This window comes from Rhea pennata, chromosome 5 (assembly GCF_028389875.1).
Source record: "Rhea pennata isolate bPtePen1 chromosome 5, bPtePen1.pri, whole genome shotgun sequence".
Taxonomy (NCBI): Eukaryota; Metazoa; Chordata; class Aves; order Rheiformes; family Rheidae; genus Rhea; species Rhea pennata.
This window is the reverse complement of record NC_084667.1, coordinates 31,606,185-31,619,699: the sequence shown is the minus strand read 5'-3', so window position 1 is coordinate 31,619,699 and position 13,515 is coordinate 31,606,185. Positions and strand designations below refer to the sequence as shown.

At 37.0% G+C, this 13,515-nt stretch overlaps 1 protein-coding gene across 4 annotated transcripts in view; it reads right to left on the bottom strand.

Annotated features, from left to right (window-relative positions):
- SYT9 (synaptotagmin 9) overlaps positions 1 to 13,515 on the bottom strand; it is a 63,291-nt gene that overhangs the window by 31,370 nt on the left and 18,406 nt on the right. For 3 of the 4 annotated variants that reach the window (XM_062576557.1, XM_062576556.1, XM_062576559.1), the window contains exons 2-3: positions 7,569 to 7,920; positions 4,046 to 4,592 (exon numbers count right to left, since the gene is read on the bottom strand). In XM_062576557.1, coding sequence (XP_062432541.1) covers positions 4,046 to 4,592; positions 7,569 to 7,920 — 899 coding nt within the window. Of the gene's footprint in view, positions 1 to 4,045; positions 4,593 to 7,568; positions 7,921 to 11,600; positions 11,615 to 13,515 lie in introns of those variants that run through there. The other variant, XM_062576558.1, reaches the window with a different exon arrangement.

Below are 13,515 nucleotides of genomic sequence, written 5' to 3'. Positions count from 1 at the left end.
TGTTTATTTTGCTTAGAGCTTTGAGAGTGCACTGAGCATTATGTCCTACGCCTACACATGTGCATTTGGCACACACTGAGGTGTTCACAGCCTGTTAGCAGAAGTGGTCATGAGTGATGTAACCTTCAGAGAACCTTTTTTTCAGTTGGAGGACAAAATAGAGTTTTGAACTGCAGAAAGTCTGGCAGGCTTACTGAGGTTTCAAATTTTTAGACTTTTATTATGCTTTCCATAAACAACTGACTGAAATAATTTAATCTCTTTGTCTCTCTTTTACACATATTGTGGTTGGCATTAACATCTCTGAAGCAGGGAACTTGAAACTTCCTTCTGGTAGTGTTATGATTCCAATTGCATCTCAGTTATACAACATACACGCCTAAAAATACAACTCCTCCTACCTTTCTTTCTCAGGCAAATTTGACAGTAGGAACAGTGAACAATCAGTATTTCTTGAATGTATCATTTCAAATACTTACCACCATCCTACTTTTAACTCTCTTCCTGTCAAACCACTAGCTTGTATATCAATGTACAACTTTTAACTTCATTCTTTTTTTAAACTGTGGTTTGTTTACCACTTCTGTGCATAAGGAATCCAGCACTGTATCAAGCACTCTTGTTTTCTTTTTTGCCCACTACTGGTATGTCTGAAGCTTGAAGATTCTAAAAAACAGATGCAATCCATTTTTTGGCTTTGCATCCTTTACTATATGCTGGCTCTTTCTGGATGTCAGAGTAAACAACTTCACATACAGTTTTTGCTTCTTTATAGTTTTGAACTCCCTACAGGTCTTTTTGAGATTCTCAGTGAACCATCTGCAATCTCTTAATTCTGTGACATCTTGCTTTTCAAATTCTGTCTGTTGCTCAGTGTTAAGTCTTCTTTCTGTAATCTTTTTGAAGTATTTTTCTCTTCTATTTCCCCCCTCCTTTTGTACCCTGATATTTTTTTTAAAAAAATTGATGGGTAGATGCAACACTCTTCAAGGCTTATCAACAACAGCAAAGCACTTCAAAATATTCAAAAACTCAAAAGCAGAGTAAACTTTTGAATCCTTTCTACTATTTCTATTGTTTGCAGATGAAGAATAAACCATTGTTTTAATCTGACCAACAGCCTTCAATTTTACCAGAGTTTTGTTTCACTTCACACCTTCACAAGAGGTGGATACAGCAAAAAGCCTCAAGGGAACCACAAGATAAGGATAGATTATAGCAATCAGTATGGTAACTATGATTAACAGGACATTAGGTTCATAATAACTGCTAAGTCTTGCTTTAAATATCCTAGCAGAGGAGAATGTTACAGAACGAGTTATAAAGACAGATTACTCTGGGATGTTCAACCTGGCATGAGATGACAGAAAAATGTCAATGTGGTGTTACGAATAAGAGGTTTTAAAACGCATATATTTTGATCAGTTTAGCCATTCAGATAAAGAACACTTTCAGAGCCAACATCAGTTTTCACTAATGCCTAGACTTCAACTATAATTCTTTCTGGAAGCTGAAAAGATACCATCAGTATCAAAAGGCTTGAGGGATCTCCAGCTATACAGTGTAATAAGATGCACAAACAATTAAAATGAATGCACTCCTCTTTAGAAAAACAGAAATATGACAAAATTGTCACATGTACTTATGCAGTGTGTTACCTTGGTTTATTCCTCCTGTGTTGTACTCTGCAATGATCTACATCTAATGATACTTCCAGCTTCAGTAATTTTGCCTAGCATTTTTTTATTTTGGAATTATTATTTGAAACACGAAGACATTCAAGGATAAAATGATTGAAAAGCTGCTACAGTTATAGTTTCGTTTTGCAACCATAAAGTGCCTTACGACACTCAAAACTTTGCTAAATTTTATGTCAGAGATTCTCTAATATCACCTAATGGCCTGCTTTGGAATGCAGCCAGAGGAGTATTTAACAGCTTCACTGAGTAGCCAGTAGGATTCAGCTTCTGTGGTCAGTCTGTAAGATATCTAAACTATGCAGCCAAGAAAGCTAACTTGAAAGTACTGGAACTTTCTTAATGATGCTTGGAAGGATTGTCATAATTTCACTGAGTTAGTTCTAACCTTTAGAATTTTGGAAATGTTAATTAGGAAGCTGAGTGCTACATAATTTCATTTATCTGATACTTTTTTCTCAAAACTCACATTAGTCAAAATTAGACTGACTCCTACTGTGAGTCATTTGCTTTGAAAAGGTCTCTGTTAGCTGAAAACCCAGTGACAAGTCTAGATTCCAGGTCATGTGTTGTATTTGGATAAACAGGATTCCACTTCACACAGGAGTTGCTACTGACAGGAATTATTAATTCAGCAAGTTGTTAAGTGGCCCATATTTCAGTCCTACTATCTCTAATTTCAGACATTTAAGAAAATCTGAACACAAAACTGTATGTCATGCTGCTTTTGAAGTTTGAAAGGGGAAGTGACTAAAAAAATGTATCAGTCTTTTGCCTAGTGCTGAAGAATGGAAAAAAGAATGGCAGATACCAAAGTCTACTCCAGTGTGCAGGAGCATTCAACTTCCACTTGGTTGTAAAACTGAAAAGTTGAATCTAGGACACTTAATGCTGCACAAAGCATTACTGAGGGAATTACTACAATCTGCTCTTATAGATTCTTGCTTCTCATTTGCGATTAACAAGGAAGAACTTTTCAAAGAAAGTCAGCCTCATCCATCTCTGGCACTGAGTGTCCATGTCCCCGCACCTGTTACCCTCAAAGAGAACTGCAAATGCTGCTGCTGAAGTTCCACTGTAGTGTAAAATGGTGCATGCCACAGGTACACAGCATGTTCCAGACAAACACTGATTAAGAAACTGAGAAGTGACCTTAAAATAAGGACAAAATCAATTCTCAAAAAGAAATTCCAAACAAAGAAAATGGATTTAATCCCTTTGGTCTGTAATATGGCATGCTCCAGATCACAGAGGTGATGGTCTGAATTTTGGAAAAAAAAATTTCTTAGGGTACACTTACCTTTACAACAGCTTCTTACACTCAGCTAAATATGTGCTTAAATGCTTTCCTGTACTGAGGTCTAACTAACTTAGATTTGATCTTACTGCTAATGTTTGGTTTGACTCTAAAAATTGCACTCTGAGTATAGTTTTGACATAGCAAATGAAATATTTACTGACTCCTGGCGCCAGTAGCTTCACCTTTGTGGGTTTCTGTAGTGCATTATTCTTACTGAAGGTCTATTCTCCATAGGATGTGCATGATTCATTTTTACTAGCATTACAAGGAGACTGGTCCATGTTTTGAGAAGAAAGTGCTTTGTTTCCAAAAGTAATTGTTGAGTTTTTGTAACTGGTACCCTAATGAGATTCCTATGTAAACTTGATATTACAGACTTCGGGGACAGCAGAAATATAAACATATTTTACAAATTTCCAATTTCGCTATGTAATAAAAGCTATGCCAATCGAAGAATCAAGCCAATTCAGTATGACTAATTTCATTCATGGAACATGTACTAAGGTAGTTGTTACATAGCTTTGGGTTTTTATAAGCTGGTTTATGACCCTTGTGTTTTGCACAGTAATGTCTGTTTGCCTGAATTATATCAGGGTGTTACCTCACTTTGTGAGAATATAGCCTTTTCAAGGATGAAGAACACTGCAAAGGAAATCTTGAGCTGCAGATGTACCTGAATAGTATGCTGTAATTTATGAGGAAAATAATGCAAAACACAGAAAGATAGGATAAATAAAAAGAGAGTATTTCCTTAAGTAAGTTTCAGATTAAGTAAGATTTGGAGAAAGATGCTCTCTATGTTTTCTACCGTATCAGCAGGGCAATGGCTAAACTTGCTACCTCCTATGTAAGCCATTCTTTAATATATCAAAGGAAGGAAAAGTGAGGACTGAAAAGGTAGCAACAAATTCCTGGGGTTAAGGTCAACTTTTGAGAAAGAGACGATAGAATATATTTCTTCAAAAATCTACAAGAGAATTCTGCTTATAAACAGATAAAAGAAATTATAATCAGAAACAATCTCACAAAGAAAAATTATAATACTTACATTGGTGACATATTCAATATCCTTCCAAATATTACATTCCCTGGGAAAATCTGCTAAATCTAAAAAATTATCCACTATCACTTGGCCAATCAAGTCATGCCTGGAGAATCTGTCAAAGTCATATACAGAGAAATGGAGTTTCCGTGTGTTCAGGTCATTGTATGGGACAGTAAATAAAAAAACTTCATCAAATACTGGATTTAGGGTCTTTCTGTGTACTTTAGTCTGGTGTTTTGTTTTCCTGTCAGGAAGCAGATATATCTTCACATATGGATCTGAAGTTCCAGAGAAGTCCTTTGCAGGCAGGTTGATAGCCTTGTGGATCTTCACTATCAGCTGCTCTAAATCACAATCATATTTCAGAATAAAGTTCAGTTTTCCACATGCCTTGCTATTACTCCTCCGGCCATCATCTGTGTCCACCGATCTTTGTTTATACAGCTCTGGCTTAATGCGGCCAATCCCTGTCAGTTGCTCCTGTTTCTGAACCTGTTGGATGTTGAAGTCAGGGTTGGAGAGGTTGAGCTGTCTTCGGATTGAATTATGCCTTAAGTGAAAATGAAAGAATTTAAATGGTTTTGTTATATGATATCTGTGCACACACACACTTAAGGTCCTGTCTTCATTTGACATATTTTTGGTTTATATACTTGCATAAAGTGATAAAACACAGTATGGGGACAATGGGGAGAGCTTACCTTCAGCATTAGCCTACTAATATGGCATTAATTTTCGGTTCCTACATCTCAAGATAGTGGTATGCACTCTACAAACTTGGCTGAAAATTGTAACAAAATCAGATTCATGGTGATTGCAGACCTAAATGATCTGCCTTATTGGCATGTATAATTAGTGTAACAGTTATTATCTGTTACCATTTTCAACTGCATCCTTTGGATTATTGCCTGTGAAGTAAGTTACATTATGTACATGGCAGCTTGATCTGGCCTATTATGCCAGCTGAGCTTGCTGATTTCTGGTTTTAAGATACAGATGAACAAAGAACACTTCCTGACACTTCTGTGTTTTAATTACTTGTTGATTATTACTACTACTTCATTTACAAGTGAGCTGTTCTGATTTGAAATAGTTTGTTGACCACTCCATCAGTTGTTCTGTTTTTTCTCTCTCATAACTGCTAGCTGATGTAATAAGCTCTGGAGTACTTTGGCTGAAAGCTCCTTTAGTTTCATTGCTCCTAGGAGAGAATGTTGCTTTTAGCTTCGGTCCAGTGAGATTTATTTCTGGAGTCACTCAGTTATTGTGATTGAAATTTCCACCTGATGAGATGATAGCAGAAATCAAATTTGCAATCCCTGTAGGGGTAGTAAGATGTGAAAGTTGGACTAGGTAAAATCCTAATCTTATATGAATTGGATTTTACTTTGTCCTATTCGTATTCTGTAATCATTCAGTGTACTGGAGTACCATGGACTGTGGGTGAACATAAAAAGAGCACCTGGAAGATATTTAGTACAGGATTAGTCCAAAACTAAATATGTTGAATATAATCAGCAATAGTTCCTCTGCTATCATCACCCATTTCTTATAAATGCATGTTTATATATGCTTAAACAAGAACAGCCTCTTGAAAACTATCCTTATTTTTCTCTCCTGCTGCATAATAAATACATAATTATGTAGTTACACACTAGTCATTTCCATGACAAAATATTATCATGTCAAAAGAAAATAGATTTATATCACTTAACCCTAAGAACTTTAGAACACTAAGGTTCTTGTAGTAACAAGAGCTGCAGAATATCCTAGGGAGGAATAAAAAAGAGAACACTGGAGACAGTGCTTCCTTGTTAAAATCTTAGCAAGAATTGTAGCAGAGGCTTTGTCACCAGAAAGGAAAGCTGCAGTTGTTTACTTGTTTATGCAAGGAAGGAGCAGAGGCAAAAGGTGAGCAAAAGCAGGTGCAGTATGAGGAAGATGGACCCCTCCTTCTCAGTGAAAGAGTCTTCTGGAGAAGACATGGGCAAAAGTATGGGGCAATAAAAGAGCAGGCTAAAGAACAGAGCATATCTCAGCAAATAGTAAAGCGTGGCGACCTGGACAAGAGTTGTACCCTTGTGAAGAGAGAGACAGTGTATCATCTGTTGGAGAGGGCCAGACCAGGAACACTTGCCAGAAAAAAGAGCTGCTGAGATTTACAGGAGTGAAGACATGGTTCATGCCCTCTAGAGAAGATACCAAGGCAAATTCTTTTACAGATTAGCATTGCTACCATTTCTTGTGAGTTGATACAGCGTGATGATCCTATGCATTTGTCATTTGATTAACTGAAGCATCAGAACTGCTGCCCTGCCCTACTGTGGCAGAGAAAGCCTGTATCTGACTCAGTGCTTTTGGAATATCAAAGGTACATATGAGAGCTCTTGATATTAGATGTTGGATGTGAATCTTCAATTTTTGATCTTATGATTACTTATTTTCAAGCAGTTTGCAAACAAAGCAGTACCAGCCCTGTATGCTACTTCTGATGTGTTAGTCATGAGTTGAAATTCAACCTTGCATGAGCTGGGTGCAAAATACGGTGTCATTGATCAGGCTTGGGTATGTGTAATTACAGCTTTGACCTCCTCATTGATTCCTACAACAAAACGAGCCTTGGCCATTCTTACACTGATCTAAGGAATAAAGGTACTTAGAGCTTTTGATGCATAGCATTCATGCTGTTTTGGGGACTTCTCAAATTCTTTCTGCTGGTAATTACTGAACTAATTTCTGGCTGCTAGCTGTTGTCATTTTACCCATGTTGGAGTATGCCTGAACATAAAAGTCTTGGCTAAACTTGCTCGCTCAAATGGCCAGAAAAAGGGCTAGTAAAGAACAACTGGGCTAGTGTTTACTTTCTCCAGCTGAAGTACATCTGCTTTGACCCAGAAATCCACTAACCAGCTCTTCACATGCTGATCCTTTTTCTCACTGTATAAAGCATAATCCTTTTATCACCTGCCACTTCCCACACTTTCACCCTCCATCTTTCCTGTTCCCTCCCAGAGAGATTCTCCAGTTCCCTTGGAGCCTTTATCAATTCTTGTTCAGTCCTTTTTACCCCACAGTCATGACTGTGTCTAAAGTCTATCACTTTTAATCCCAATTCTAACTCTTGGAAGTGTTTCATTAGCTTGCCCTACTTTTCTTCTTTGGCTGCTTTAAAAATCTTTGAGGAGATATTACTGACTGCTCAGTGTCAGTGTTAAGTGCAAACGAACATGCTTTACAACCTAAATCTAGGCTGTTCTGGTGCCTAAAGGGACACACAGCATCCTATCTTGTCCAGCTTCTGAGAGGTACAAATGAGACAGCACTTGATAGAACAACAGAATACATTATGATCCAGTTCTTTTAATGTAGGATGTTTGGGCACCAAATAACTCCGCCTAATTTTAAAATATATATATATTTAACAAGTAAATTATACATTTGTAGTAGATTGGTATACTAGACAATCGAGCTGATATTTGGCTGCATCTGTATTTTTAAATATTATAGAGAAATTAGAGCTACTGACCGAGCAGAAGAGGTTGGTTCTGTGATCTGACGATGCATTCGCACATTGTGCACACAATTCTCTTTTGTTCCCGCCTGAGCATCCAGTGCAATATCAGGAGAAGTGTGGCTAATCTTCATGGAGGACTCTGGATATGCTGTAGGCTGGCCCAGATAATCCTCACTGTACTCATGGTCATTGATCTCTGTGTCTGTATAGTTCAGTGATTCTTGTTTGTTGTCTTTGTTCCCAAACGGCAGCCCACGCTCTCGCCAAGGGATCCAGCAAAGCTTCCAGGACACAAACAAAGAGACCCCAAACAGAGCAAGACCACAGGCTGTGACAACTAAGGAGAGCAAGCTTATTGAGATATCTGCAAAGAAGAAAAACACAGGTGTGTCACATCTTTAGTGCTTCTTGTCTGGAACTCTCCATCTCCAAAGTGGCATACAATATGGAAAGTAAAATTCTGTGAATTGCAAATCTACAAGAATTAAATTTTGGTACCTACAACAGTCATGTAATGGAAAAATATTAAATATTCTGTTCTTCTCTCCTCTCCTCCCCATCCCCGGCATAAAAATTTAACCTTGTTTGCAATTAAATATAAGGTTGATCGTGATGCACACAGAACTTAGCTGATACTCTTTTCCCTCCAAAAGCTGGGAGGTATGAAAGGTCATCCTAAATATGAAAAGAGCTGCCTACTTCTTCACTCAACTTCCTACTAACAAAAGAGCATTCTCTACAACACGTTTTGCTTTTTCTTTATTTTCCTACCATCTACTGCAGTTCGTTCAAACTCTTTTATCAGATCTCATCCTCTTCTCTTCCAGAGATTGTATTATACAACCACGAACAAGTGCACATATGCACACACACCTGTCAGGGAATCTTTTTAGATACTCAATCTTGAATCATTCCTATTGAATAAAATATCTTGTTACACTAGTTTAATTGTACTCCTTCTAATCATACACTCATCTTTGCAAATGATTTTTTACTATCTGCACATGTCTTGCTGTTCATCGTTTACTCTGGATACAGACGTCTGTTCAGAATAGAGACTTTTTTTTTTTAACCCAAAGACTCCTTGGTCTGTTTCCAAAATCCTGGTATAAAAGGAGTATGGAGATGGATTTTCTTTTATTTTTCCTCACATCCCTAACGTTATCCAACTCCATAATCATATCAACACAAATAAATTATGACTTGGAGATGTTTTTCTCTATTTTGCTTTAAGGTCCACCTTGGGAAAATGACTCAATGAAACATCTGTTTCTATGTTTATAGCATTTTTGAAATAAGTTTCTCTATGGATTACACAATAGATCATGCCTAAAACGCAATTAGTAAGAAGACCTATTGCCTCAAATTACAAACACAACCTTATCAAAGCAATTTTTCCTCATTGCTTTGTAGGTTCAAAATGTTAGGATGCATCTCTCTAGCTAACAGCTAGCTTAAATTTTCAAAGGATGGCATAAGGTTGAAAAATACAGCTCCTACTAGTTCAGTTATTTAAGTATGACAATTCAGATGAAACAGCCTCAGTCAATTTTGAAAAAGAGTAGTTTTTTTAGAAGTGAAAAACTCAATAGCTTCTGGCCCTGCTGTGAGTCTCATTCTCAGTAGTCAGATAGATAAAACTTCTGCAGAGGGGAGGAATAACACTACAATCAATTTCACACAGGAACTGTCAGACTTACTTTGCATGCTGAAAACCAATTTTAAACAATTTTAACCAGCATGGCCCATTCTTTCATTCTCCCAGTTGTGTGAAAAGAAAGCTCATTAACAGTGGGTACATCACACCAGCTGCCTAGAATTACAGCAAAGAGTTTCAGAGCTGAAATTAATTAAGGAAATTCTTCTCATGTACAAAAAGCAATTTGGGAGAAAGCAGAATGGTTGTTCTCGATATTTTTGGAATATTTACTGGTAAACAAGTCTGGCAATGGAGGCAGATACAACTCCTAATCAGAGATGTGCAGCACAGAAAGTGTTCCTTAAAAAGCCAGTTCACTCTGCTTTCACAAGAATTAGTGCAATATATTCTCTAGATCAATATTTGACATTGGGCTAAACTGCAACCTGAATCAGAGTGCTGGTAAACACTATAAGCAAGGCTGAGCAGTTTACAGGTAGGCATGGATTTGGGGAACAGTAGGGAGTAGTACTAAGTGCTGAGCAATTCAGAAGGAATAGGGTTTTTTTCAGTAGCACTACAATATGTTAATTTAGTGTGCATATTTCACCATGTTTTTTGATGATCATTTGTACTCACTTTTAGCATTTGACCAGTTCCATTAGTGAATAACTGACATTTGTACTGTGCATTGAATTGATAGGAGCTTTTGGGAGCTTTCTGCAAGGGAGAAATCTCATGAAGGCAAGGAAGGCCCCTGTGCCATAGGTACTTGCATTGATCTCATTCCTAGTGCAACCATGATGTCAAGCTGAGTGCCCTGAGGTCACTGGGAAGTGAGACAGATTTCACTATACTATGTTGATATAAATCCAAGTCAAAATTTCTTAACTGTAGCTTCTTGATCATGGCTACAGCACAGCCTGAGCTTCCAAATTCCACTGTGTCAGAATATCTGGACAGGATTACAGTAGGTTGAAAATAGGGATTTTTTTTCATTAAAGATGAGTCCCAGTATTAAACAATACACATTTTAAAAACAAGTTGAAGCATCCAGTCTATTCATTTGCATATGCATACAGTTCAATTTTATGAGCACAGCCTTTGCAAGGTGCTTTTATGCACCAATAAAGGAGGCCATTTGATAGACTGAAAATAAAAGTTCAGATCTTCAAGATGGCATGTTTCACATCTGCAAATTTACAATCATACAGACCATTTCCACCAGTCTTTTCTGACATCCTCATTTTGAAATAGAGAGCATACAAAGCTTAATATTTTAAAGCTGAGTCTAATTGTTTAAAATCTTAGCAGGCAATTCTGCACGTGGTACTTCCCTAAAGCCAGAGTCAGCTGGGAGCTAGAACCTGTCTATTCTTCAGAGAGATTCTTTTGTATCTTAATCTTGTATTGCAATCTTGAAAACTTCTCAAAGTGATCACTCTTTGTGGAGCATAGCTCTAAATGTCCCAGAAGTTTGGGACACATTTCCCTATTTTCAAAATATGACAAGACAGTTTTTACAAAACAGTAAGTATTTGAAGACAGTGAAAGGACAGAATGGCCAAAGTCTCCTTCAAACTGCACAGCTGCAGTAGCTATTTGCCTCTTACAGCTACATCACTGTATGTCCTAGATCCTCTTTGTTTACTTCTTTCCTAAAGCAAGTAGACAATGGATTGGCCTTTAGTTTCAAATACTGTAGTCACTGACAAAGCCTGCAAAGTTAAAACCTCATGATGAAGCAAGTAGTTCACAACTGGCATAGGAATGTGTAAATTACTCTCTTTTAGGACAGTCTGGGGTCTACTCTAAGTGGTGCAACTTTTATACAATCTCCTACCCAAAGCTAAGTCTAAAATAATCAGTCAGACCAAGAAAATAGAGATGCTTTTAAGAGTGCTAAGCAGGGTTTGTTAGAGGGGCAATATGAATACTAATTAGAAAAAATACAACCCAGCAGTCAGATGTATTAGGATATGACAGAAATCTTACTGACTGGGACATTTACAGCTAGGCAAGATAATGAATCAGCAATTTACTGTTGTGCCCAGCCTGCATCCACAAAAGGTTGGCTATCCAGTGCCAGTTTCTTTCCATCTCTAATACTTCTTCTTTGAGGTGCTTTGAGGAGACCAGCAGAATTGCCCTTTCCAAATGTTCCAAGTTGCTCACTATCTGTAAAAAGTAAGGTCAAGTGGCTGAAACATGTTGCCTTATTCACTGAGTTTTAAGAAACTATAATGAACTAGGTTATCTGCTCACATTAAAGATCATTTATCTTTTTATGTGGAGAAAATATTTTCTGAAGGCTGAGTAAAAATAAAAACCTGTGGGAAAACATTTTTCTCCAAGGTGCATTTGCCCATGTCTTCAGAATACAAGAACAAATTTACAGCAAATACCTCTTTCCATCTCTACTCCTCTTCATCTCCAGAGAGCAAAAGAAATGTTCCAGGCAGCTACAGACTGTCAGTAGCAGGTAATTCTGGAAATCCTGTAGGTCTCTTTTCTAAAGAGAAGATTTTCTAAGATAAAACTGTAGAACATATATGAAGACATAGAAACTGAGAGAGGCAAATGTAGAAGATGAAGAGAAATCTAAGATGGAACAGCTTAAAACTGTAAAGACTGAAGAAAAACAAAGCACTGAAGCAGAATTGAACAAAACAGTCAGACTGCTCTTCTGCTTTATCGTTCTTAGGAAGCAAAATGATTATTTTAAGGGCGTGATGCTTTTGGAGGCCTTCCTAATTTGGGCAAATCCAAATATAAAGGATAACCTCAACTTGCTTATTTTGCAAATTTGCATATATTGAATAATGGATGCTTTGGGTAAGAACAGATCATATTTGGATTCCTGCTTCCTTGGATGTAATTGTAGAGTCATGCAGGACATTCCTTAAAAGAAATCTGTAAAAAAGAATTACTAGAAAGAACTCTCTGAAGTTTGCACATGAAATATATAATTTCATGTTGTACTTACTTTTGAATGTTAAATTGAAACTAGACAGCTTAAGGGGTTTTTCTTCTTGCATTTAACTAGTTTCCCAGAGAGGAAAGCTGTATTGTTCTTCGGTACTGCAGATGTGCTCTATTTATGACAAACGAAGCAAATATTAAACTGTGTAGTAGTGTCAGATGTCATACCCCTATCCCAGATCCCAGTTCATTTACTGCCCTATCAATAAAATAACCATGGGATCACTACTCCCTGAATTCTAAATGTCTGTCCAAGTTCACAGAGGTGATGTGAACTGTTGTCAGTGGCTGCTGAAGAAAAATATATTAACATACCCTAATTGGGCAGAGTTAACTGTAGAAATGTGTTCATACCACAAAGAAAAGGGGCAAGCTAAACAAATCAGTTACTATGAAAGGTCAGACATTTCTGAGAACTTGTTGGATTCATAGGGGAAACATCTTCAGAAGGAGACAGACAAAGACAGAAGCTAGAAATAACTTCACGTATGATTAACTTCTAATTTTGCCAGTCCCTGTATTACGTTCCTGACAACAGTACTCATAGCTCTGTACTATAGAGACAGCCATTGTGCTAGCTCACCGTGATCAGCTCAGATAAAAAAATAAATACTAAAGAATAGAATAAATAACTAATTCATTAAGACTAGAAATTCTAGAAATTACCAAAATTAAGATATTTCAGCCTTTTATGGAAAAATAGGCTTTTTTTTTTGCTGTCACTCCTTCATAACAAACAATCTTTCAGAAGGACTACTCAGTCAGAAATGAGTCTGCTTTTTATTCATCTTGACATAAAGGTCAAGGTATGAGTGCTTCAGTGTATCAGGTTTTTAATGCTGATAGTAACTTATCTAAATACACTATCTTCACATGTATCTGAAGGTTTCAAAAGCTGCAAGGGGCCTCACAGTGCATTTAGCACCTAAGAAAGGCAAGAAATGTTTTTATCTTAGATATTTAAGAAACAGAAGAAGCCTTTTTACATGAATAAGGAAACATCCACTTGTGAGCACCAGAGACTGTAAGGTTACTGGAAAGATCAGAAATTTTTATATTTTTTTCAGAAATTCACTTACAGCAATGACAGTCTGTTGAACCATATTTACAAGTATTTACCACTGTGCAAAAGTGTTACTTTGATGCATCTAACAAAAATCAACAATTAAAAAAATAAAGAGTTCATATTTTCAAAGTGTCCTGAAAGTTTTGATTTAGACTCTTAATGGGTCTAAACAATTTGTACGCTTCTTTTTTCAAACACCGCGTATGTGAAGTCAGGCATATGGCATCATATCAGTTTAGATTCTGTTTGTATGTTCAAAGATTTTGCCTTTC